Consider the following 21,087-nt stretch of genomic DNA (forward strand, 5'->3'; position numbering starts at 1 on the left):
AATTATTTTAGCTTCATACATTTTTGATTTTTAATGATTACTTTTACTGTCCGCCAAGTACATGTACATGTCACACGGATGGACTTAGGCTTGTTAAGCATTGGTAATGCCATCTGGCGTGTGGGATGGATGATAACGCGCTTAGAGATCGTTTTAGCGCCGGGCCGAAATTTTTTCCCTTCAAGCCCGGAATGAATGTCCAAAGCCGTTTGGGAGTCGGGGTATAAGCAATTCCGGCGGTATATGCGGCGCCCGCCCTTTCCGCTTTCATTTTCTTCTACTGTGTCGCTGAAAATGGCCAATTTGTCAGTTATGAATAATTGAATGTTTCCTTCTGAGTTTCTGATAAACTCTTGCGATGGAGCGCGCCACCATGCCGCGCCGCGGGGACCTACACACAATTTGTTCTTTTAAAAGACAGCTCCTTTCCCTAACTTCCTCATAATATTTTTTCCCCTTAAACCAAGCAGCTTCAAACGAGTTCATTTCCTCCCGATATCCCTAGATTGTTCCCGTATATCGTCCTTTCCTATCAAGCACCAATTCATACCCGTCTAGAGTCTCAGCGGCACTTGTCTTTCTGTTCTCTCAAATCCGCCAATCTTCCACAGCTCCAACACCAGTGCCAGTGCCGAAAACAGGCCCCGGAAAAATGACTGTAGCCACGCCTAAACCCCTCGTCCCCGCCGCTACCACCGCTGGCTTGATAGAACTCGCCAAAGCTCGCCGCTCAGTCTATCAGCTGTCCGCCTCGAGCCCAGTACCAGACTCGGAGATCCAGGAACTCGTCAACAGTGCCATCCTGCACGTGCCAAGTAGTTTCAACACACAGTCCACTCGCCTCGTGCTGCTCCTGCATGAGGAGCATACGAAGCTGTGGGATCTAGCGTCCAAGACATTCGAAGAAGGGATGGTCGCGTCGGGAAAAGTGCCGAAGGAAATGTGGGAGAACCATACAAAGCCCAAGTTGGAGGGATTTAGGGCAGCATATGGGACCGTATGTACTTTCTCTCTTTTGCCTGTTCTCCGCAAAATTCACATAATTAAACTGTTTGCGCGCATGTAGATTCTGTTTTTCGAAGACCCAGCACATATTGCGCCTCTGGCAGAGAAATTCCCGGCGTATGCAGATCGATTTCACCCCTGGACACAGCATACGAGTGCCATGCATCAATACTACCGTTCGTAAACCCCCCTCCTTCCCACTCTTATGTCTTATCTGAAAGATCCCTTTCGCATGTTCTGCCATTGCGTCAGGCTTGAAAACCCCATATGTCTAATAGCCCATTGTTATGTAGTTTGGCTAGCCCTTCGATCAGTCGGCCTCGCCGCAAATTTGCAACATTACAACCCCATAATCGACGAGGAGGTTGCTAAGGCATGGTCCATCCCTACTGAATGGGAGCAGGTCGCACAGATGGTCTTCGGCACTGCAACGGGCGAACCAATGGAGAAGACATTTAAGCCGTTGGAGGAGAGAGTAAAGGTGTTTGGGGCGAAGGAGTAGATTTTTGATTTGGATTGGGAATGCGGGATTGATCGCGCATATACGAGAGACTGTGGAATGAAATATAGCTTTGGCGATGTCCAATGTCATGGAGTTAGATTTCTTCAGCTGCGGATTTGTTAGATTTTCTATTATTCTTTTGGGTTTCGTCTCTGAAGCGCTCTCTTCCTTGGATTTAAAACTTTCAGTGTGGGGCGTTCGCCTTTATTGTACTTGTTTTAGAAACATGGCCATGTCCATCACAAGAACCGCCAATAGAAGGCCGGATAGATATATGTACGCCTGATTCGGTGCAAGAGCTCTAGCAGAACTCTATACCTTGATTAAGCAAAGATTTTCTCCCAAATAATATTAAACCGCATCTCGTAGAACACAGGAGAGGCTCAATATTAAATGGAGGGTGTAATGGCCGTCGGAAACAGACGAGGGTTTCTGCAGTAGAAGTGAGTACATGCGGCCGCTACATGGCCAATTGATTCCAGAAATCCCTTCGTGCGTCTGGAACTGTTCAGATGATGATAGAGCTTCGATGGAGCCGGAGAACTCAACCACTGTAGATTGGATCCTCCAAAGATGGGGATGAAGGGGAAATATTGTGGGTTTTTTGTGGGTTTTTTGTGTGTTTGTGTGTTTGGGCGTGATTGTTGAATAGTTGTTAAGCGGATAGAAATGTGCGTGAAATCGACATTTATGTCAAATTGGCACCAACGAACATTTTTGGAAGGGATCGGTTCGGCATTCCTTAAGGGCCAGCGTAGAAGGCGGGTCAGTAATAAATATGAAATTTCGACGTTCGGTTTTTAATCTTCCATACGGATAGATGCCAGAGCGATACTGTTTCGTCGCGCTTCGACCTTGAGACAGGAATAGGGAACCTGCTATTAGGGGAACTGTTAAGTAATAGAATCTCTAGTTAGACGGAGCATACCCAGAGCTGGTCAGATGCGAGATTTCTCGCCCATTATTCCAATGCCTCGATATCCTTCGAATTTGCATGAAAACAAAAGGGCAAGAGAAAACGTCTATTTCTTTTTCACAACGGCTGTAACACCCTCGCTCTTCCTCAACTCATCCAACTTAGCTTCTCGTTCCGTAAGCTTCGCCTTCTGTTCTTTAAGCATCTGATCTACAGTCTTAAGGGCCTCAGCCAGTCTATCCAGCTCCTTCGCTTCTGTCTTTTGACTATAAGGGTTCCTCGGGCTATCTGAGTACGGGATCTCCGCCGTCCTCCCTGGCTGTGGTTGGGGTTGCTTAGCTCCCTTCCCTGTCTTCCCCTTAGGAAGTTGGTGCTGCACCACTCCCGACCCGCCCGTAAGAAGATCATAAAACTGCTCAACAGGCTCGTTGAACACAACCTCTTCATAATTCTGAGCCACAATAACGTCTCGCCTCTCCTTTTTCCCCTCGATGTCATCCCCATACGGGTGCAATTTTAGGCTGTGCCATAGCGTCTGCGGCTTCTCTGTCGATTCCGCAACAAAATATAACTTGATCTGAATTTCAAATTCGCCCCACCCCGTCTCTGTGACCTCGAACGGCGGCGATTCTATGGTGCGCACGCACTGTGCATAGGTCTCATGCAGTTTGAACTGCACTTTCTTTAGCCAGTATGATATGTCTTCATCGTTGACTCCTTTGACGAATACGCGCCACTGGTGGGTGTGGTCTTCAGGGGCGTTGGGAGGACGTTTTGCAGGGTCAAAGGGCTGCGCTTCGCTTCCGAAAACTGCGAACTTGACCGTTAGACGAGGAAGAACGAGAGTCGGTGAATGAAGGAGCGTGTCTGTACAAATTATTACATACCGAACGGTCTAAAGATTGAGATTCCCTGCGAAATAAGTTAGCATCACGAGCGGTAGTTAGGCAGCTGCGGACTTTACGGCGTAGACTCACGCGAACGCGCTTTGTGCCCGTTGGGGGAGCCATTTTTCCAAAGGCTATTTAAACAGAGATATGAGCAGGAGGAATGAAGTTAGCTCAGTGTTTAGTAGTAGCTTCAAAGAGTTCTGCGTGAGAAGCGTGATGGAGGTTTTAGGTTTGGGTTCTCAACAATCGCCGACTTTAACTTTAAGTCACGTGATACAGAAGCTCGATGAACCAGCTTGACGGGAGCAATGATATCGCTGCAAATGAGCTCCTACAGCTCCGAAAAACATTTAAGTACACAATAATAATAAAATAATTGGTGATAATATACTGACGCCTACGGTCTAAATTAATACCAATGGCGGTGACGAAGAGAATTGTGGTCGCAGGCGGCAGCGGATTTCTAGGTAAATATATAGCTGTCATATCACAACGGGATTGCAAGTTCCGTGTTAACCAGTTTACCTGACTCTGACGATATAGGCTCTAGAATATGCAAATCAGCTGTGGCTCGAGGATGGGATGTAGTATCATTGAGGTAATTCGTCCTTTTAAGCTAACCTGACTACTCGCCCTACACCCAGAAATCATACTAATGATTCGTTTTATATTTTAGTCGACACGGTGAACCAGCCTGGGAAACTATTACCTCGTCCTCGCATGCGCCACGGTGGGCGAAGTCTGTTGAATGGGCAAAAGCCGATATTCTAAAACCCGCCACCTATAAGCCGTTCCTCAAAGAAGCGTCCGCGGTCGTCCATTCCATGGGAATACTTTTAGAAGCGGATTACAAGGGCATTGTACAAGGGAGAGAATCAGTAATTAGTGGGCTACAGAAATTGTTCGCATCCTCTAGGCCCGGAAGCCAAAATCCGCTACAAAGGCAAGAGGGAGAAGAATTGATAGCCAAAGAAGCAGGTGGCCAATTGACATATGAGCTCATGAATCGGGACTCTGGTTGGTTTGGAACTTGCATTTTCATTTTTTTTATAGTGCCGTTAACTATGCTAATACTTTCCTGCAAAAGCTGTCGCTCTCGCGCAAGAAGCCTCCTACGAGCATGTTCCGACCTTTGCCTTCATATCAGCTGCAGCCGGAGCTCCAGTAGTTCCGGAAAGATACATCACGTCAAAAAGGGATGCCGAGGCTCTCGTATCTTCCAACCTCCCTGGCCTCCGCAGTATTTTTATAAGACCGACTTTCATGTACGATTCATCGCGCAAGCTTACATTACCCATTGCGCTGGGCGGGATCGTAGGATCGGAAGTGAACGCGCTTCTTGGAGGAAGGCTCTCGTTTTTGGGAATGATGACTGCAAAGCCGCTAAACGTCAATATTGTGGGCGAGGCTGTCGTGGAGGCAATTGGTGATGATGATGTCCAAGGTGTTGTAGGACCCAAAAAGATTGAGACGTTAGCAACGAAGGGTTGGAGAAGATCTATGCTTTGATCTGGGGCCATTGCCTTTCTCCTTTGAATCCGGTGTTGCGGAGAAAGACGATTCTCTTCTCGCTTGTACAATAAATATTCTCTCAAATCATGGTACCCCGTTCGAAACTGTCTCGAATTTCCGCAGTATACTAAACAATAAAAGTTAGCAAGAAGTACTGTTTATAAAATACGCCTCCAACGCACCTTGTTATAAAACCTCGCCAATTGTTGGTTGAATTTCTTATTCTGGTCATTGATGTAGGTAACATCATCCTCTTCGTCGCCCCGGCCGCGGTCCTTACGTTTCTTCAGGCGAATCTCCTCTGCTTTTCTCAAGTCCGCCACCAATCTATCAACCGCGGCGCGGTCTGGTTTGTTCTCCGCGAAATCTACTGAATCGGCCGTAGAGTAGAAGGTGCCATTTTTATCAACCGCAACAAGCTCGCCATCTTCTGCTTCCACTATCTGTAGTCCACCGCTTGCGGCAGCTTTTTCCACGGCCAAAATTTTCTCCTTTTCATACGCCTCAAGGTCTGGCTGCATTTGCCTCATCTGCCTCTTGTAGATCTTTCGGGCATCTTGGCGATAGTCTTGGAAAGCGGTATCGTCCCTGTGTCTCTGTTTCTTTTCCATGCGTTTGTCCCATTTCTCAGACTCATCGATAGTCCAGTCCCAAGCACGCTTTCGCTCGAAATCCTCGCCCTGTGATTCAGTATCTGCTTTGAGAAGGTTATGCGATGCAAAGGCATGCTTCCGGGAGATACTGGAGAGAAGGCTAGGGTCAGTAGCTAGACGTTGCGATTCGGCTGCCGTTTCCTTCAGATTCCTTTCCGTGGCATTTTTCTACTTTATAATCAGCATGTCCCTGAATTTATCAATGGGAGCTACGCGACGGATGAAAACTCACGGCTCTTGCTTGAAGTGCTTTGAAACGCTCTCTCATTTCCTTAGTCCTAGAGAAAGCAGCATCTACTGTCTTATTGGTTTCAGGTTCTGCTGACAAAGTCTTCGCATCATCTGATATGGGATGCTCTTCAGGACATGTAGGAGAGTTGCTATTCGCCTTCTGCACCCCGGCTTTGTCCATGGCAGCTGGTGTCACTGGTTCCGTACGTTAGGGCCACAGCTCGACCAAGTTGTTGGGTATCTTGGTCCGGCGTGATTGCACGAGAGAAAAGAGGGGTTCGGGTTTAACCACAGGCGTTGTTACTAACAGATTCCCAGCTATTGTTTGATGGAAATTCAGAAGTTGTGGATATATAACTAATAGCTAGAACATATCCTAGTCGACGATTGACGGTTCGAGGTTTTGGTGCAAAGGTTTGACCCAGGGCATGTTGGGGGGAGTTGCCGCTTTAGGACTAGCACGGTTTCCGCGAACCCCGGCGCGGTAATTTTAGTCACAATCCGTTTTTTTTATCTCCAACTCTCGATTTTCCTGCGAAACTTCAGCTTCAACAATATGGACCCCATCTTCCCCTGATCGTCTCCCTATGAAACTTTCGTAGAGAGAGATAGAGAGAGAGGAGACGTCCTCATGTCCAGTCCTTTGATCTGCCGGTCATGGCTCCCTCCGCAACCTCGTCTTTGTCGCTACGCCTCTAGCTCACTACCGCCCCGGCTGGTGACCTTTGATAAACTCCTGCGCCATATACGAAGGTCAACGCCGCGGCCGGAACCTTCGGCGTCTCAATTGCTCCGATATGCTTTAACGGGGACTCTAAAAACATCATCCAACAGATATTTCTCCGAGACTCTCGAAGGATATATGCTCGAGGCATTCTCTAACCCGGATTTGCCTGAGACTTGGACCATTTTCAACACAGACCCCTCGAAACGCAAAAGCCTCAATAGACATTTTACCGTTGTTGATAGAATTGACCCCAAATATTTAATGGTTCCGACGGAATTGCCGAAATTCGAAGCCATTTGTGAAAAATATATTTTCTCTCCCCAGGTAGCCCGCGAATACTGGAGATCCGATGATGCCATCATCGGCCCATTGACGTACTCTGGCAAATCTGAAGACCTAGCCAGAGTTCTGTCAACGGTGAATGCCCTTGTTGCAAGATTTACCTTGCTGAAGGTCAGAGTACCGAAACAACTTCATATCCTTGGCATGCACGCCGCTGCTCAACATTTTTCCGCACCAGCGCTTCGGTCTTATCTCCACAGCTATGTCGCTGCTGGACATGGTCCACTACCTAGGAACTCGGCTAGAAGACTCCTCCGCTACCTCTACTTATCATGTCAAATGAGTATTTTTGAAAGCCCTATGATCGATTTGGGTCCGATGCGAGAACTTGTCACTGGTTTAGACGAGTATGGTTCGGCAATACAGCCAAACCTATTTTCCTTGCTCTCTATGTCCGGTTATGTTCGCCTACGTTATATCTATAGCTACTATTTTCAACTTCTTGGGATTATCGGAGGCTCTAGAAGATTACTAGACATCTGGCCTACAGTTCGGGATAGGTTCACAGAGAGTCCATCCGATCGCCATGTCCGAACCTTTGTAACGAGTTACCTGGCCGCCCTTCTCAGATCGGGATTCGGTTACGAAGCGGCTTATTTTGCAGAACAATTGTCGGCCATTTCCAATCTAAACGATTTTTTACCGGCGTCGATGTGGAAACAATTGCTTGAACAGGAAAACAGCGAGGGGTTACTGAAATTGGTTTCAAGCCAGACGATGAATGTGATCATGGTTGAGGCGCTCACTTCCATGGAAACTAGCCTTGGTATCACCTGGGATCCTGACGGCGGAGGGCGCCATCTTAAGACAACTGATACGGATCCATGGTGGGATCAGTGGCCTGCGGATGCGATGCTGCCAAGCCTCGACTCCGATTCTAACAAATCCGGCTCATTAGGTTGTATAAAGCGACTCTTTAGAGAAATAGAACTTTATGGTTCTTCTAGATCGACCAAGGAGCTTGCGAGGGTCGCTAACCTATTACATGATTTTGAGGGCATCGAAGTTCCCCTTGGTTCTACAAAGGATTACCTAGGCCAAGTTCACGAGTTTGCGTGGCTGCCCCAATGCTGCCCCATTGAGTTTTCCAATAATGTTCCGCCATCACCTTACAATATAGCTGGCCCACAAACTCCATCATCATTGGGCTTAATCCGTGCTTTTCACGATATAGACGGCAAACCAATTCCATTGAGTATGAGAAAGCTTTATCTAATGCAGCTCGGTTACGTCTGCGAGAGAAGGCGAGGCTCTGCTGAAGGCGGGGTCAACAGTACAACTGGTGATATTTCGAAGTGGAGAGACACGGGGCATATTATCTGCTGGGATCGGTTACATGAACGCCTCATCATGATCTTTCTTGGAAAAGGCTGGGGGACTATTGATCCTGGCTTGTATCCCAAGAATTCACATCTATTACTCCCATCTGTTGCCACACTCCGCCTGAAACTATCTCCTGATTTTCAGTCCGAGTTTTCTGAATACTCTGGTGCTATTTCGCCTATGGAAACTCGTTATTGGCTAGACGTTGACCCTGCCGCTTACCTTGACTCATGAACGAGCCCTGGCTGCTCATACACTGGAGGCTGCGTCCCTTGATTCAGATACGGCCTACCCTCGCTCAATTCGGAATTTTAGACTGAAAGTCACCTAAGTAATTTCAGCATCCGCTTCATTATCACCTTCGACAGCGTGTCAATTCCCCAAGGGAAACTGATTAACATGAACGCAATATGCTGTGTGTTGAAGCGAAGTTACCATCTCCATCCATTGGCGTCCGATCCGGAAAGCGCTCTACGCCTACCATGGTTCGCTTCGTTCATCCCCAAATCATAAATTGCATTTCAAGAAGGTGCAAGGAGATGCAAGATACAATTCCACCATCGATTCTCTGGTTTATGTCGGTCACCAATCAATTCTATGTCACCAGAATTGTGAAGTTGATACGTATCAACATATATTTTGGAGGTTTTTGCTGTCTTTAACCGTTGTCTACATGTCTATATTTTGTAACTACCACCACAGCGTCATGTATACCTAGATATCCGATATCCAACTTTGCGGCTATGGATACCATTGTAATGTAGTATAGATTTGTTCGTTGTATGTATAGTATCTTTTTGCTTTTCTTACACAGACACGTGCCTTAACCTTTTGCTTTCCGGCTGGGTTCCGGGCTAGAATGGTAGCATGGCATGTATTATATTTTCTAGCATTTCTAGGCCTTTTCATGCATTGATCTTCAAGACTTTAACTGCAATTTGCTTCAAACGTGTTTATATTTGGGCATCATACGAGAGTATCGAAGCCACTCCCCAGACGCTTCTACAGTCGTGCATATCTCGAGGTTGCTGCTACAATACATCGCATCTTGCAGAATTTCTTTCCATCCTCCTGCAGCCCATGCATCGCTAACTCTCCAAAAGGACTGACCAATTGGAAAAGCCTGAAATTAGCTCAATGCAACTTCGTTCATTGGCAGTAAAAAAAAAAAAAAAAAAACGAAGCGAAGAGGCTGGGCTAGGAAACTGGGGGTTACCGGCCCTCAATACCTCTCCTGGAAGGTTAGGCAAATCGGCGTCTAGCGTTCAGTTGGATGGTGGTTGAAATAGGGTCGTGGACATTGCCGCCATACAATTGACGCACACTGGAGACATTCCCGCACGCACGCACATATTGGCCCTAGACTCTCGGGAGTCCTAGCCGGTGTCCATGAGCATGCAAGAATTCGCTCCACCTTCAAAAACTATCATATGAGCGAAGAGAGACAGTGCTTCCACGCTACCCTTCTGGCGCCCGTGTATCCAGCTACTGGAACAGCACGCAGGGATCTCCCAACCGCTTACACCGCTAGAGATTGTTATCACACATCGAAGGACGCGCCTCCTGGTGCCCCCTCTTTTGACAGGATTGACAGGATTAAAACAAGACCCTGCGCACAACTTGCATGGAATGTGACAGCTCAGCTCCTGTTAGTTCCTGGCATGGACGCCTGCTCGTTCTCCCAGAAGTATCCAGGGCTGTTATGATGGTTAATCGCTACAAAATATAAATAGGGCACCGATAACTTACCGAAGGGGACGCAGGAATGGAATGCAATGCAGCCCAAGAGCCTGGGCTATTCTTAGAGGATTACTTGGCGACTGCTTGGTGGAGGGGGAAATAAAAGAAAGGCAAAAAGGAAAAAAGGAAAGAGGACAGCGGTGCCTCAGTTTTTGGTTCCTTTCCGAGTTCTCGGCCTCAGGACATGGGGGCCGCATTTTCAACCTCAGGCATATCCGCGGTGGCTCGAGGAAGTTGCGTCACAGTCCCACACGTCAACTCAAGCGTGGCTTGCTGGCTCCGAGTACAGGCAAGTAAAAGATTGAATCTGCTTTAGGCTCGCCGCTGTCTAACGGATGTTGTACTCCGTACCAGTCAAAGGATACAGCGCAATGTGGCGCTCGAAGAAAAATACGCCACGTTTTGCCAGCTAAAAATGCTGTTTTCGAGGTTCAACCCATCAATCCTTTAGACCCCGAATTCCACATGCTCAGCCTGTGGAATTGGTCCACGCCATTATTGGATGAACCATAGTATCTTACACCAGCTTGTGAGACTTGGTCCTCGCCGTCCATTTTTAACGGCTAGTGTCTGGGAGAGGTGAAAAACACACAAATGTGCAGATACTAGCTTCTACAGAGGCATGTTAAAGCTTAAGTTGGAGCTATTAGCAAGGCAGCTGATCAGGTTCACCGATTCAGGGCGCAGTTGGGGCTATCAATTTTGAACAATGAACGACAAGAAGATGTCTCCAGTCTCTTTTTTGTTGGGGTCTTGCAGCTGAAAATGGAGCCAGAACAGCGAACTGATCCTGAGCTTTCTCCGGCTTCCGGCTCTCTGCATTTTATTGTGGGTATTATTTCAAGAAGGAAGATATATTTCTTTTGTCTAACTTCCTAAATACTACTCCTTCCGCGAAATAGCACCCTGAAGACAGGCTGCTCCTCGCTTGGGAAACAAGAGACGGTTGGTTATGTCTGGGATCTGAATAGCACTCAGAGATTCCGCGAAGCAACCACCGCCTTGGATCAGCTATTTAACTCTCGCTACATTGGTTATACTTCTTTTTGCTATTTCGGAGCGCGGGTCCTCCGCCCCGACCTTCCCTCCAGAGTGACTTCGAGAGATAGCCAGAGTTTGACTATCTCCATATGTCATATCGATGCACACCACTCCGTACTTATGTAGCTGTGGACCAGCTCCTGCCAACTAAATTCATCATCAAGGTACCGTCGCCTTAACCTAAAATGAGGTCTACCACAATAACTATCTACTCGGGAAGTACTCTATAGACTTGGTGACTGACAGGAAAAAAAGCAAAAAAGGAAAGGGAATTCGGAGCTAAGATATAGTTAACGAGTGCTAGACTTCTTTGACTTTCCAGATCGATCGAACCTAACGAGAATGGCTAACAGTGGTGAGCGAAGACGCCGAAGAGGCTACCGTTCTTCTGCCTTATTCGTTGAGATGATGTTGCCTAGCTATTCGGTATCGATGATTCGGCCTTCATATGATCTCCCGCAACTTCACCGTGCTCCTTTGGCTCAGACCCACCAGCTCGTGTTTAGCTTTGGAGGTGCATGCATATGAATCCAGCTGAGATGCTCCCGTCATATTCCATTTTAATAGTTGCTCAGCCTTCCAACCGATGTCGGCATGGACGGGATGAGGATAGGCTTACTCCAGTTTGCTTAATATTATTGATATTACTACCATTATGTCTTTGTTGATTTTATCGCGATTGGAGTTCGAATCCGGCATGATGTATATTTTACAAGTAACACGTGCGGAAATCCAAGATTGGGATCTATTATCCTGTATATAAAAGAAAGTCCTTATCACACTTAAACCCCAGCTTTGGTGACCCGACAGCTGTACCCAGGTGTTATCCATTCTCAGCCCACTTCAGACACTGCATGAAACCCGAATGCGGACTCGCTCACTGAAAGCGACGAATGCATTGTCATACCGTCAGTCCCCGGAGGAAACCAGAGTCGAACCAAGGTAAGGCATAGTACATTCTATCGTCCTCATTACCCGTCTCTGCTTCTCAATCCCAAGAATGGATCCTGCGCAGGGCAGAACGCCAGCTGGTACCAATAGGTCAGAATATTCTCCGGAATACCGCTATAACCCACCCACAGACCCCCAACCCGCACATCGTCAGCAGATTCGGAATTTTCGCACCCCCTGTCATTGTTTAATATGAGCTTCCCTTGCTATGATCACTCAATGGTTACACAGCGTGGTTTACTCGCCAATGGAACACCTATTTCGACCTCCTATTCATTCAATCCTCCGGAATGGCCGGAATACCCATTCCAGCCTCCTTATCTTCCAGTATCAACGCCTCGACGGGTAGATATGTCGTCTGCAGTGCCACACCTCCCTTATACCAGACTAGGGGCCATTGTTGCTAGCCAACCAGAGAGTAATAGGAAATGAGCGAAAGCGGTGAAATTTTTGACCGTCCATGTGCCGATATAAAACGCCCACCATTCTAATAATCAACTTGTTATCAATAGTGAAGCTTCACGATACGTTCGAGAACGCTGCCTCCAAATTCAATTATTCCATCTGCACAACACGGCGCTACCATGACTGCTTCCGTGCCATCTGGCTTCAGGCACCTACTACACCAGCCACCACCGCCACAACCAGCATCAGAAATAGACTCAAACATACGCTCGCGCCTCCGCTTATTTGTGCGGCAAGAACCCATTGCCGCTCGTGCCTGCGGGTTTGGAAATAAGTCCCGAAGACCTATTGATCCGCTCCCGGTCATCCAGCTTCTAATGATCGATTTCTCCCCCCATTCTGAGGAAGATATGAAGCAGCTCACAAACCCGCAACACGTTGTCGTCTGTCATCTATTTCCGGCCAGCCAACCGCATGGAGTGAATCCTGAACCGCAAATCCGGTCACAAAGCAATGCTGGGTGCTTTTTGGAACCAAGCGAGACTGGAGCCGTTAACAGTGACGGTGGTAGCAACCCGACAAATAGACAACGGGGCAAAATTCTGTCTGGCAGCACATGTGCGAGTCCATTCCTAGTCGGCGTAGATCCCGATCTGGCAAATGCACCCGAACACCCACGTTCAATGGCGAGCCGAGAGCAAAGTTCAGGTACTACTCTTATGCGCCCGCCACGAATTCTACCATCTTCAGACGCTCCACAGGATGTTCCTGCAACCTTCTTCATATTCTCCGATCTCTGCGTGCGTACCGCAGGCTGGTATCGGCTACGGTTTCGGCTAGTAGATGTCCAAGAAACTGAGAAATTGGGGATCTCCCCGTGCCTTCATGAGGTCTGGTCTCAATCTTTTCAGGTGTTCGCGGCGAAAGATTTTCCTGGGATGAGACCAACCCCTTATTTGGCAATAAGACTAAAGGATTTGGGAGCCATCGGCATTAAAATGCGGGAAAAGGAACGGGGGTCGCGGCAGAAAAGAACGGTACAGAGTACTAGCGAGGACAATATCGATCCTGTTTGTGGCTGACTGGTTTACTCGGCAAATTGTTACTTTCGGATCTGTAACAGCTTGAGTTTGGCCGAGAAACGTAATTCTCGCAGAAGTACAAACAGGCGGAGAACATAAGAGAAGAGAAGAAAATTGGTGACTATCAAGGATTTTTTTTTGTTCCTCCAACTCTTCGGGTATACTTTGTTTCCCTAGTTTTGCGCCAGCACAAAATATATGATTCTGTACATGTACATACATTCGCACATTTTTAAAAATGCCATGGAAAAGATGGCGCCTCTGAACAATGTCTATTATTTTAAGTTTTTTGGCAAGCTCCGGCATTGCTTTAGTTGTCCAGGGCGGACATCTGTCGCTTGTTTTCGACTCCGTTTGGCGCTCGTACAGTTGCCCAAAACCATACTCGGCGCAATGGAATTAAATTCCAATGGACAAACTATTTAGCACATCAAATGTAAGGAAAAAGAAATGGGTATGATAAGCGCATTTCTTTAGTCGAACTGTGCAAACTGTTTTGTAAAGATCTCTCTCTCTTTCTCAATGTTCAATTCAAAAGTTTTGCCAAGATATATATGTCGTATTTCCTTCGCCTTTGACGCGGATTTTTCGTCATTTTCTGCGATCTCTAAGTAGCGTAATCCTTTGTGAGCATTTCCTTCCTCACGTAAAAGACAGGACATGATGAGAGCTGATGGGCCCCAGCCACCGGTACTAGCAACTTCGAACCAATCCATGGCCAGTTGGCGAAGTTGGTCGTTCGTGTATTTCCGCGCAACGAGGTCTTTGGGAGAAGTATCCTTGTCCCCTGAAGGTTTGGGGGGTTTATCCCGCCTTTTCCCAGAATAGTGTAGCTCCAGGTAAAAACTTCCCAGGTCATGACATGCTTCAGCATTGCAGTCCATAGCCGCTTTCGTCATGTATTCTTCATATCGGTCCAGATGGCCTTCGTTGCCGACCATCTTTGCAAGATACTGGTAGGCCACGGGATGGTCGAGTAGGGACGCTCCTGCCACCACCGCCTCAAAACTTCCCTGGATATCCCCCTGAGAAATCTTCACTGCTGCATACATCTCCCAGGCTTGAGGGATACCAAGAACACTGTATGGGTCTTCATCTATGTGGCCGACTTGTGTCTGGTTGGGTACTGAGATCTCCATCGCCTTTGTCCAAAGGGTAAGTGCCTCCTCGGTGCGGCCATACCTCTCATGTAAAATGCGCCCGTAGAGTACCATTGCGTCCAGAAGATGCCGTTGAGCAAATTCTTCTAGGTAAGTCATCAAAACGCTTCTTTTGAGAGGGGTACCTGCTGTGAATTGCTGGTTAATAACGTAGAGAACGGCGAACGGTTCTTTCGACTCTGCTAGCCGATACAATAGCCAATTTGCTACGGCGCGGTAGTCGGGATGTTTCGAAAGGATGAAGGAAAGCCTAGACGACATGCACCGTTCTATGTGGCAGTTAGCTAACGGGACTGAGAAAACTAGATATCCAGATCACGACCACGTTCTCAGCAGTCAATGGGGCTTTACCATCACCTCGCTCGAATATCTCGCTCCCGTGCTTTGCACTACACGGTACGGCGAGTCTTATGAGCGTTCCAGCCAGGTGCATAGCTGCATCTATAGTTGCGCCCCCCATGAAGCTTGAGAGGGCGGATTCGAACAGAGCACGAGGGAGATTAGCAACCAATGCTTCCGCTTCATCTTCCGTCATGCGGATAGAGCTATGGGCTGACTGATATCTATCTTCCTTCTGACGGCCATGTATTGTTTTCCAGGTTGAAGGGGCTCTGGCGGCGGTGTGGGGAGGGGAAGAATGAAATTGTTTTCCCGGGAGAGTTGAGATCCTGCATGTGAGCCACAGAGGCCGCGACCTCACACATCGCACAGCAAACATCTAAGTGAAGATAAAAAAAAATTAAAAAATTAAAAAAAATCAAAGAATGAGCACGGTCCCAAGGATGGCTAAAGGAAAGACACTCTTCACCAGGGCCGGAGAATGCTCAATTGCTCAATGAGAGAGTTGGAGAAAAGAAAATAAAGACTGCGCTAGTGTAACTATCTGTTAGCTGGAGATGATGGCGCTTAGTAAGCAGGTACATTCGTTTAAAGTTCAATGTCGGGGATTTTCTAGTGAAATCCAGGTATTAAATATTCAGTTTCCTGCAGTAATAAATTGGCTGAGATTTCATAAATGCTGTTTAAAGGGAGAAATTGATTTTCTTTGCCAAAGGACTGTTGACTTTAAACCTCATGCTAGAAGCCGCATCGTTTACGATAAGTGGTGTGAAACCCTCAATGGGGAAAGCTTTCAAAAGAAGGGTAAGAATGAGAAGGATCTCATAGCCAAAAAGCGATAATGTACAATATATTGCCTCCACGCTCGTACACATACAGAACTATCAAACAGAGCATCCACTGTTTCGCAGCTCCAGTCGTCCAGTGAACAATATTCTATCCCCACACCGTTTAAACTCCAGGAAATGGGATGAGGGACAAGAAAAAACATCAATAAAATACAGAACTACTCCATGACAACCTTAGCCCCCAGGTCCTTCATTGCCTTAACAATCTTCTCGGCCTCCTCTTTAGGTACAGACTCCTTCATCACCTTCGGGGCACTTTCCACAAATTTCTTGCTGTCAACCAAGCTCAGGCTGAGAAGTGACTTAATCTCCTTGATGACCTTGGGCTTTGAGCCAGCGTCGAAGGACTCCAATTTCAAGTTGAACAATGTTTTCTCCTGGGCAGCTGGCGCGGGCTCCTCCTCTTCCACGGCAGCAGGGGCAGCACCACCAGCTGGACCGGCCGCAAAACCGCCAATGGGCAGATCGGGAATGTTAAGGCGAGACTAGATACCGCGAGTGAGACGTTAGCTGCAGCACTGCTAACAAACTTCGCATTGACCGACTCCCGCCAGCGACAACGAAACCAAATCGATACGCATCACTGTTAAAAGCGTTTACAGTAGAAGAAAACAGAATTCCAGTGTGCAATTAAACAAAAGCCCGTATCAATTGAGCCCACCTTCAAGCTCGAAACCAGATCAGCAGTCTCCAACAATGTCAATTGACTTATTTGGTCCACAATCTGTGTGATCTTAGGGTTCGAAGGAGCCGCCGGCGGCGCCTCGGTGGACTGCCATCTTCTCGCTCCGACTGCAGCTGGGATTGTTCGTTTGCATTGAGAGAAGCATGTAGAGGAGGAGAGACGGAAGGACGGCGGCTGGCGGAGGAGGTTGCGGCAGGATCGGGCTGCCGTCTGTGAAGGAATTGACATGGCTGTTGAAGAATGAGAGATCTGACAGAAACGGCTTTTATCACGTAGCGGAGAGCAGAGGGAGAGGGTGGAGGACGAAGGCGAGGGAATTGAGCTGACACGGGGCCTGTGGTGCTGCTGGTTCTTTTTCTTGCTTGATATCGTCAGGAAAAGATTGAATCGTCGCGGAGGTTTGAAAATTCCAAATGCGGGAGGCACGTGATGGTCATCCCACAATACGGCCGCCGATAAGTTTATCCGAAACCGAGGCTCTTTTCCCTTTTCTTTCCTTGGAAGTAAACAAATCTCTTTGACTTCAACAACACAACGACAAAGAAAATATCAACAGCTTCCATATGTGGGGAGGGAGAGGGGAGGAACTTCTTCCGTTTCAGCAAGCTCCTATGGATATATACTTCTCACTCGCGGAGAAACGGCTTGCTACCTCCGTCGCATTCGCGTGGGTCTCCTATCGTTTTGGCCTAACAATTCTTAGGCTTCTCCGCAAATATCTCAACAGAGCTGCTGTACGACGACGACAGGCCCGCCGCAGTTCTCGCGTGGGCCAAGGTTCACAGACGACAGAAACAGACAATGCAACCGTAGGCCAGACTTGAGCCTATTACTGGGCCATGGATTCAATAACCCAACTTCCACTCTCTAATGTTTCCTCCAGAGTTGGCTTCGGTATTATCTCTGATTTCGTTGGATTTTGATGTGCACATTTCGGAGAGATATGCGAGGCGAAAAAATGGATAATATCAGATGCATTCTGAGGGAGACAGTTGTGGCCGAGTTCCACTCGTGCTTTTTACATCTCGCCCCAAAATAAACGAGGCTATCTGATTATCTTCCGACAAACCAAATGCAGATCAAGAGAGGAGATAAGGAAGGAAAGACTTGATGGCGCCTTACGTCGATGCTTCTGTGCATTATTTGGGAACGAATCGGTCAAAATTTCAATATTTGCCGTCCAACATAACACCTCACGAACCTCCCTAACCGTCTACAGCTCCACCCACGCGGTAAACTTCACCGATAAACTGTGCCACTCTTTTCGCGAAGAAATCGCGAACAAAATCTCAGTACTCGACATCTAGAGTGTGCGAAGTGACGCAACTGCAATGCACAACATGAACGAAAAAGGGTTAAACTGATCGCACTCCAGTGCGTCGCGCAAAAGGGAGAGACGAAGACTTTATGCTTCCCATAGATGGACATATACACCTCTCCTCTCCTATTTAAATAACGTAGATTGTGCTTTTTCCAATGGAGCTTACTGATATGGCGTGGGTGGGTGGTACGGGCTGAGGTTTGCGTTTTACGGATGTTTTCTTTTTTTGGCTGATACGCATCTTCCTCTTCTCTATCTTGCTTTCACGAATTTGATGAATATGATACCCCCGCTTCTATTTCGCTCCTGCTTCCTGGCGCACCTGGGAACTCTGCTTTTGTATGTCTTTTGGCCCTAACCCCATTCCTTTTTTCATGTCGCATAGTTTCAAACATGATATCTATGATACATTCCCATACACACATACATACACATACATCCATACAACTTGATCAAATGTATCGGATCCATCTATTAACTGTGGCAGCTTCACAATTGACAAATGGGGTATAACTAGGTGGATAATTGCGTAGATAGTTCCTAAGTATGTACGGTGCGCTACATATCTCCCTCTCTCTAGACAGGGAGATAAACATGTGATTGAGTTGAGTTCGAGGCTTCAAATCACCTACAATTCAACGCTAATGGAACATGAATTTCATGTTCGAGCGAGAAAGGAAATCTATTTCATTCCGCCTGATAATCCGCTACCCCTACACTTCCTACCTCCATGAATTAGCATGCCAACCAAAACCATGAGAAAATAGGGTAAAGAAAGCGGGCATCGCCAGCCCAGCCTCTGTCTATCTCAACCAAATTGACATCCAGTAGTCTAGTAGTAGAAATCCATTTAGCCATTTGCATGTTCCCGCTTTTTTTTTTTTCCAAAAGAGAGTAAAAAAAATAAAGCAAGAGATCAATTTTATTTTTTTTTCCATTGGAATTAGTGTATAAAAATGCCAAAAGAAATTCATCCATTTTATTATTGCCTGTCTCTCTCTCTCTTTTTCCCCTTCCCTTTTGCAATTTACTCTCACCATACATCAGAACAACAGCACCAGCTACAGCAACAACGTCAACAACACCTGATCGTTGATCAAATCATACCCCTCAATCCTCATCCCAATTAGGATTCTGCCCCGGTGGCTTTGGCCCGCCCGCCTGCCTGGCCACAATAATCTGATCAACCGACAACACCGTCCGCGCCGCCTCCGTCGCCAACCTGATAGCCCATGCCTTCGAAACGAGTAAATCAAGGATCCCGTCATCGACGGCATTCACGGTTCCCGAGGTGGAGAATGCATGTAAGTCTACGCCGGTGGTCCAGAATGGCTCGTCTTCATCGGACGAGGAGGCGTTTTCGGACGACTCTTCCGATTCCTCCTCTTCATCTTCATCGTCATCGTCAGCATTGGAGGGGCGGTTCTTGTTTGCCGGTATCGATCTACGGTGTTGCTGATGCGCGGTGTAGAGACGTGATAGGACCTCGGTGGCATCCAGGCCGGCGGATTCAGCCAGCGTGCGTGGGATGACTTCGAACGCCTCGGCATATTTGCGGATGGCATACTGTGGAAGCCCAGGAGTTTTATCCGCAATGGCAGAGATGCGTTCGACGAGTTGGATCTCCGTCGCGCCAGCGCCAGGGACCAGGCGGGGGTCCTTTGTTACTGCTTTGATAACATTGACGCCGTCATCAATGGCGCGCTCAACGTCATCGAGGAGGTTTTGCGTTGCGCCGCGCAGCACGATGGTTGCAGTCCGTGTGACGGTGCCAGCGTCCTCTTGTCGGAAGACGGTCACGCGGTCACCGCCAATCTCGAGCGTCTCGACCACGTCAACGGTACCCATTTCATCCGGCATGGGAGCACCAAGGCGGGCAAGGGGTGTAGCGCCAACAACACGGCATAGACGGCGGAGTTCGAATTTGGAGAGTACCTTGATGACGAGGATGTTGAAGCGGTTGAGGTAGTGCATTGCCAGCTCGCCGATTGTAGAGCCTGCCACGGCGACACGGACACCGGAGTCATATAATTCTTTAATTGTTGCTTCCAGACGTGCCTCTTCGCCCTTTGTGAAATCCAACATCTCCTTCGCATTGTGCAAGAGGACTGTTCCTTTCGTTTCTGTTTGTGAAATATCGATCGGACAGCTGAAAACGCCAACCTTGGCTTTTTTGGCCTTTTTTATAGCTCCGTCGGGTTCACGGCCGAAAACCATTCCTTTGACGACTCGTGATTGCTCCAAGCTACCTCCCATGATTTTGACAACTCGAATATTATCCACATTGAAATTTGCTGGGTTCTTTGGGAGGACTGCCAACACGGCCTCTGCAACAAGTGGAGCAAGAATATCTTCTGAGCCGGACTGTTTGCTTGCAATGACAGTTCTGACCGCTTTGCTCAACTCCGTCGTAGACCGTAGCTCCTTGAGCCGATCCACCTCGAGATCTAGAGAAGAGGTTAACAACAGACGTCAGTGAAAGAATTTCCCTAAAATATAGCAAATTAAACAACAAAAAAATTAACGAATACAAGAAATAGGGCAAAAAAACTCACCGTCCAAACACCTCAACGCAATCCCCTGCGCCTTCTCATACCCCAGAACAATATCGCTCGTCTTAAGTCCCATTCGCAGTAATTCTTCGGCCTTTTTCAGCAACTCTCCCGTAAGCACAATAACCAAATTAGTCGCATCGCCCATCTCTGCTTCCTGCTGCTGGCTGGCCATGACGACCAGTTTGGCAGCCGGGTGCACAACCTCCAGCTCGCGTAGGATGGTGGCGGCATCGGAGGTCAGGATCAGCTTCTGTAGGTGGTTGATTACGATTTTGTTGCGGCCGTTAGGGCCCAGTGAGGTCTGCACGGTCTGTGCAATGGCGCGGCATGCTTCGATATTACGGAGGACAGCGCCGTCTTCGGAGTCATGGCTGTGCGGAGAAGGGTTTGTTAGTTAGAGTGGGATGGATAGTGAGTGGCCTTGTTGGTTATTGATATTTGGTATGGTTTTTCATATACCGGAGTTTCTCCGAGTGGCTTGGGGCAGAAGGGGATATACGGGATAATGAGACGAAGAAGAACGTCAAACTTGAAGAAAAAGATATAGTGTTGTGATGCGTGGTGCGTGGGTGGGATGTACCAATATTATGGCATATCAGCGGGGAGGGGAGGGGCGAAAGTTCGAAGCACGTACCTGGTATAACCCTGCTTGAACAGCCCAGCATTTGGGGCGTTGGGAATTGACAACGACATGGTTATATGTGTATGTATATGTGCCTCCTCCTCTGTCTATGGTGAAGAGGAATCGGGTGGGTGGTGATGTCGTCTTCTCCGTTTTTGAAGCTGCTCTGATTGCCCGAATTTGGTGAGCTCAGGCTTGGGTGGGCGATGAGTTTGCTCTGTTTGCACTCTAGTATCA

The 21,087-nt window shown here is 47.7% G+C and overlaps 10 protein-coding genes across 12 annotated transcripts; 5 read left to right on the plus strand and 5 right to left on the minus strand.

Annotated features, from left to right (window-relative positions):
- The first annotated feature begins 172 nt into the window (after positions 1 to 172).
- Positions 173 to 2,210, plus strand: BDBG_06106 (nitroreductase). The gene is made up of 3 exons (XM_002622880.2): positions 173 to 997; positions 1,067 to 1,181; positions 1,299 to 2,210. The coding sequence occupies exons 1-3, from the start codon at positions 653 to 655 to the stop codon at positions 1,505 to 1,507; spliced, it is 669 nt and encodes a 222-aa protein (XP_002622926.1). The 5' UTR covers positions 173 to 652; the 3' UTR covers positions 1,508 to 2,210.
- A 319-nt stretch (positions 2,211 to 2,529) lies between these two features.
- BDBG_06107 (protein AF-9) lies at positions 2,530 to 3,433 on the minus strand (the record flags this gene model as incomplete). Its single annotated transcript, XM_002622882.2, has 3 exons — positions 2,530 to 3,233; positions 3,311 to 3,335; positions 3,401 to 3,433. 3 exons carry the CDS (start codon positions 3,431 to 3,433, stop codon positions 2,530 to 2,532), a joined length of 762 nt encoding a protein of 253 aa, XP_002622928.1.
- A 210-nt stretch (positions 3,434 to 3,643) lies between these two features.
- Positions 3,644 to 5,436, plus strand: BDBG_06108. 2 transcript variants are annotated; one of them, XM_002622881.2, is made up of 4 exons: positions 3,644 to 3,780; positions 3,857 to 3,911; positions 3,990 to 4,330; positions 4,401 to 5,436. In XM_002622881.2, the coding sequence occupies exons 1-4, from the start codon at positions 3,732 to 3,734 to the stop codon at positions 4,820 to 4,822; spliced, it is 867 nt and encodes a 288-aa protein (XP_002622927.1). In that variant the 5' UTR covers positions 3,644 to 3,731; the 3' UTR covers positions 4,823 to 5,436. The 2 variants fall into 2 exon arrangements, with proteins under 2 accessions (XP_002622927.1, XP_031579687.1); XM_031722461.1 differs by lacking the exon at positions 3,644 to 3,780 and having other exon boundaries at positions 3,889 to 4,330; positions 4,401 to 5,149.
- Positions 4,199 to 6,220, minus strand: BDBG_06109 (pre-mRNA-splicing factor syf2). Its single transcript, XM_002622883.2, has 3 exons — positions 5,711 to 6,220; positions 5,008 to 5,646; positions 4,199 to 4,952 (listed from the first exon to the last, which is right to left on the minus strand). Exons 1-3 carry the CDS (start codon positions 5,888 to 5,890, stop codon positions 4,905 to 4,907), a joined length of 867 nt encoding a protein of 288 aa, XP_002622929.1. The 5' UTR covers positions 5,891 to 6,220; the 3' UTR covers positions 4,199 to 4,904.
- A 23-nt stretch (positions 6,221 to 6,243) lies between these two features.
- BDBG_06110 (uncharacterized protein) lies at positions 6,244 to 11,689 on the plus strand. Its single transcript, XM_031722462.1, has one exon. The coding sequence runs from the start codon at positions 6,341 to 6,343 to the stop codon at positions 8,333 to 8,335; it is 1,995 nt and encodes a 664-aa protein (XP_031579688.1). The 5' UTR covers positions 6,244 to 6,340; the 3' UTR covers positions 8,336 to 11,689.
- On the minus strand, positions 10,806 to 15,354 carry BDBG_06112 (uncharacterized protein). The gene is made up of 2 exons (XM_002622886.2): positions 14,832 to 15,354; positions 10,806 to 14,749 (listed from the first exon to the last, which is right to left on the minus strand). Exons 1-2 carry the CDS (start codon positions 15,196 to 15,198, stop codon positions 13,794 to 13,796), a joined length of 1,323 nt encoding a protein of 440 aa, XP_002622932.2. The 5' UTR covers positions 15,199 to 15,354; the 3' UTR covers positions 10,806 to 13,793.
- BDBG_06111 (VelC protein) lies at positions 12,260 to 13,868 on the plus strand. The gene has a single exon (XM_031722463.1). It carries the CDS (start codon positions 12,418 to 12,420, stop codon positions 13,318 to 13,320), a length of 903 nt encoding a protein of 300 aa, XP_031579689.1. The 5' UTR covers positions 12,260 to 12,417; the 3' UTR covers positions 13,321 to 13,868.
- A 32-nt stretch (positions 15,355 to 15,386) lies between the features above and the next one.
- BDBG_06113 (putative mitochondrial 54S ribosomal protein MNP1) lies at positions 15,387 to 17,425 on the minus strand. The gene is made up of 2 exons (XM_002622887.2): positions 16,329 to 17,425; positions 15,387 to 16,152 (listed from the first exon to the last, which is right to left on the minus strand). The coding sequence occupies exons 1-2, from the start codon at positions 16,578 to 16,580 to the stop codon at positions 15,826 to 15,828; spliced, it is 579 nt and encodes a 192-aa protein (XP_002622933.1). The 5' UTR covers positions 16,581 to 17,425; the 3' UTR covers positions 15,387 to 15,825.
- On the plus strand, positions 16,863 to 18,543 carry BDBG_06114. 2 transcript variants are annotated; one of them, XM_002622888.2, is made up of 2 exons: positions 16,863 to 17,161; positions 17,236 to 18,543. In XM_002622888.2, the coding sequence occupies exons 1-2, from the start codon at positions 16,916 to 16,918 to the stop codon at positions 17,257 to 17,259; spliced, it is 270 nt and encodes an 89-aa protein (XP_002622934.2). In that variant the 5' UTR covers positions 16,863 to 16,915; the 3' UTR covers positions 17,260 to 18,543. The 2 variants fall into 2 exon arrangements, with proteins under 2 accessions (XP_002622934.2, XP_031579690.1); XM_031722464.1 differs by having other exon boundaries at positions 16,863 to 18,542.
- On the minus strand, positions 17,500 to 21,034 carry BDBG_06115 (T-complex protein 1, theta subunit). Its single transcript, XM_002622889.2, has 3 exons — positions 20,863 to 21,034; positions 20,229 to 20,599; positions 17,500 to 20,120 (listed from the first exon to the last, which is right to left on the minus strand). Exons 1-3 carry the CDS (start codon positions 20,919 to 20,921, stop codon positions 18,784 to 18,786), a joined length of 1,767 nt encoding a protein of 588 aa, XP_002622935.1. The 5' UTR covers positions 20,922 to 21,034; the 3' UTR covers positions 17,500 to 18,783.
- Between the last annotated feature and the right edge of the window lie 53 nt (positions 21,035 to 21,087).

The sequence above is a fragment of the Blastomyces gilchristii genome (genome assembly GCF_000003855.2).
Source record: "Blastomyces gilchristii SLH14081 genomic scaffold supercont1.15, whole genome shotgun sequence".
Lineage (NCBI taxonomy): Eukaryota > Fungi > Ascomycota > Eurotiomycetes > Onygenales > Ajellomycetaceae > Blastomyces > Blastomyces gilchristii.

Bases quoted from the DNA above. Each gene is read 5' to 3' on its own strand.
- BDBG_06113 (XM_002622887.2), bottom strand. From the start codon at position 16,580: ATGTCAATTCCTTCACAGACGGCAGCCCGATCCTGCCGCAACCTCCTC. The intron at 16,153-16,328 runs GTGGGCTCAATT...CGCGGTATCTAG, and splicing joins ATCTGGTTTCGAGCTTGAAG to TCTCGCCTTAACATTCCCGA.
- BDBG_06112 (XM_002622886.2), bottom strand. From the start codon at position 15,198: ATGTTTGCTGTGCGATGTGTGAGGTCGCGGCCTCTGTGGCTCACATGC. The intron at 14,750-14,831 runs GTAAAGCCCCAT...ACTGCCACATAG, and splicing joins GATATTCGAGCGAGGTGATG to AACGGTGCATGTCGTCTAGG.
- BDBG_06106 (XM_002622880.2), top strand. From the start codon at position 653: ATGACTGTAGCCACGCCTAAACCCCTCGTCCCCGCCGCTACCACCGCT. The intron at 998-1,066 runs GTATGTACTTTC...GCGCGCATGTAG, and splicing joins TTAGGGCAGCATATGGGACC to ATTCTGTTTTTCGAAGACCC. The intron at 1,182-1,298 runs GTTCGTAAACCC...ATTGTTATGTAG, and splicing joins TGCCATGCATCAATACTACC to TTTGGCTAGCCCTTCGATCA.
- BDBG_06111 (XM_031722463.1), top strand. From the start codon at position 12,418: ATGACTGCTTCCGTGCCATCTGGCTTCAGGCACCTACTACACCAGCCA.
- BDBG_06110 (XM_031722462.1), top strand. From the start codon at position 6,341: ATGTCCAGTCCTTTGATCTGCCGGTCATGGCTCCCTCCGCAACCTCGT.
- BDBG_06108 (XM_002622881.2), top strand. From the start codon at position 3,732: ATGGCGGTGACGAAGAGAATTGTGGTCGCAGGCGGCAGCGGATTTCTA. The intron at 3,781-3,856 runs GTAAATATATAG...CTGACGATATAG, and splicing joins AGGCGGCAGCGGATTTCTAG to GCTCTAGAATATGCAAATCA. The intron at 3,912-3,989 runs GTAATTCGTCCT...TTTATATTTTAG, and splicing joins TGGGATGTAGTATCATTGAG to TCGACACGGTGAACCAGCCT.
- BDBG_06115 (XM_002622889.2), bottom strand. From the start codon at position 20,921: ATGTCGTTGTCAATTCCCAACGCCCCAAATGCTGGGCTGTTCAAGCAG. The intron at 20,600-20,862 runs GTACGTGCTTCG...TTCTCCGCACAG, and splicing joins TTCAAGCAGGGTTATACCAG to CCATGACTCCGAAGACGGCG. The intron at 20,121-20,228 runs GTGAGTTTTTTT...CCTCTTCTCTAG, and splicing joins TGCGTTGAGGTGTTTGGACG to ATCTCGAGGTGGATCGGCTC.
- BDBG_06114 (XM_002622888.2), top strand. From the start codon at position 16,916: ATGTGGGGAGGGAGAGGGGAGGAACTTCTTCCGTTTCAGCAAGCTCCT. The intron at 17,162-17,235 runs GTAGGCCAGACT...TGTTTCCTCCAG, and splicing joins CAGAAACAGACAATGCAACC to AGTTGGCTTCGGTATTATCT.
- BDBG_06109 (XM_002622883.2), bottom strand. From the start codon at position 5,890: ATGGACAAAGCCGGGGTGCAGAAGGCGAATAGCAACTCTCCTACATGT. The intron at 5,647-5,710 runs GTGAGTTTTCAT...ATTATAAAGTAG, and splicing joins AAGCACTTCAAGCAAGAGCC to AAAAATGCCACGGAAAGGAA. The intron at 4,953-5,007 runs GTGCGTTGGAGG...TTTATTGTTTAG, and splicing joins TGGCGAGGTTTTATAACAAG to TATACTGCGGAAATTCGAGA.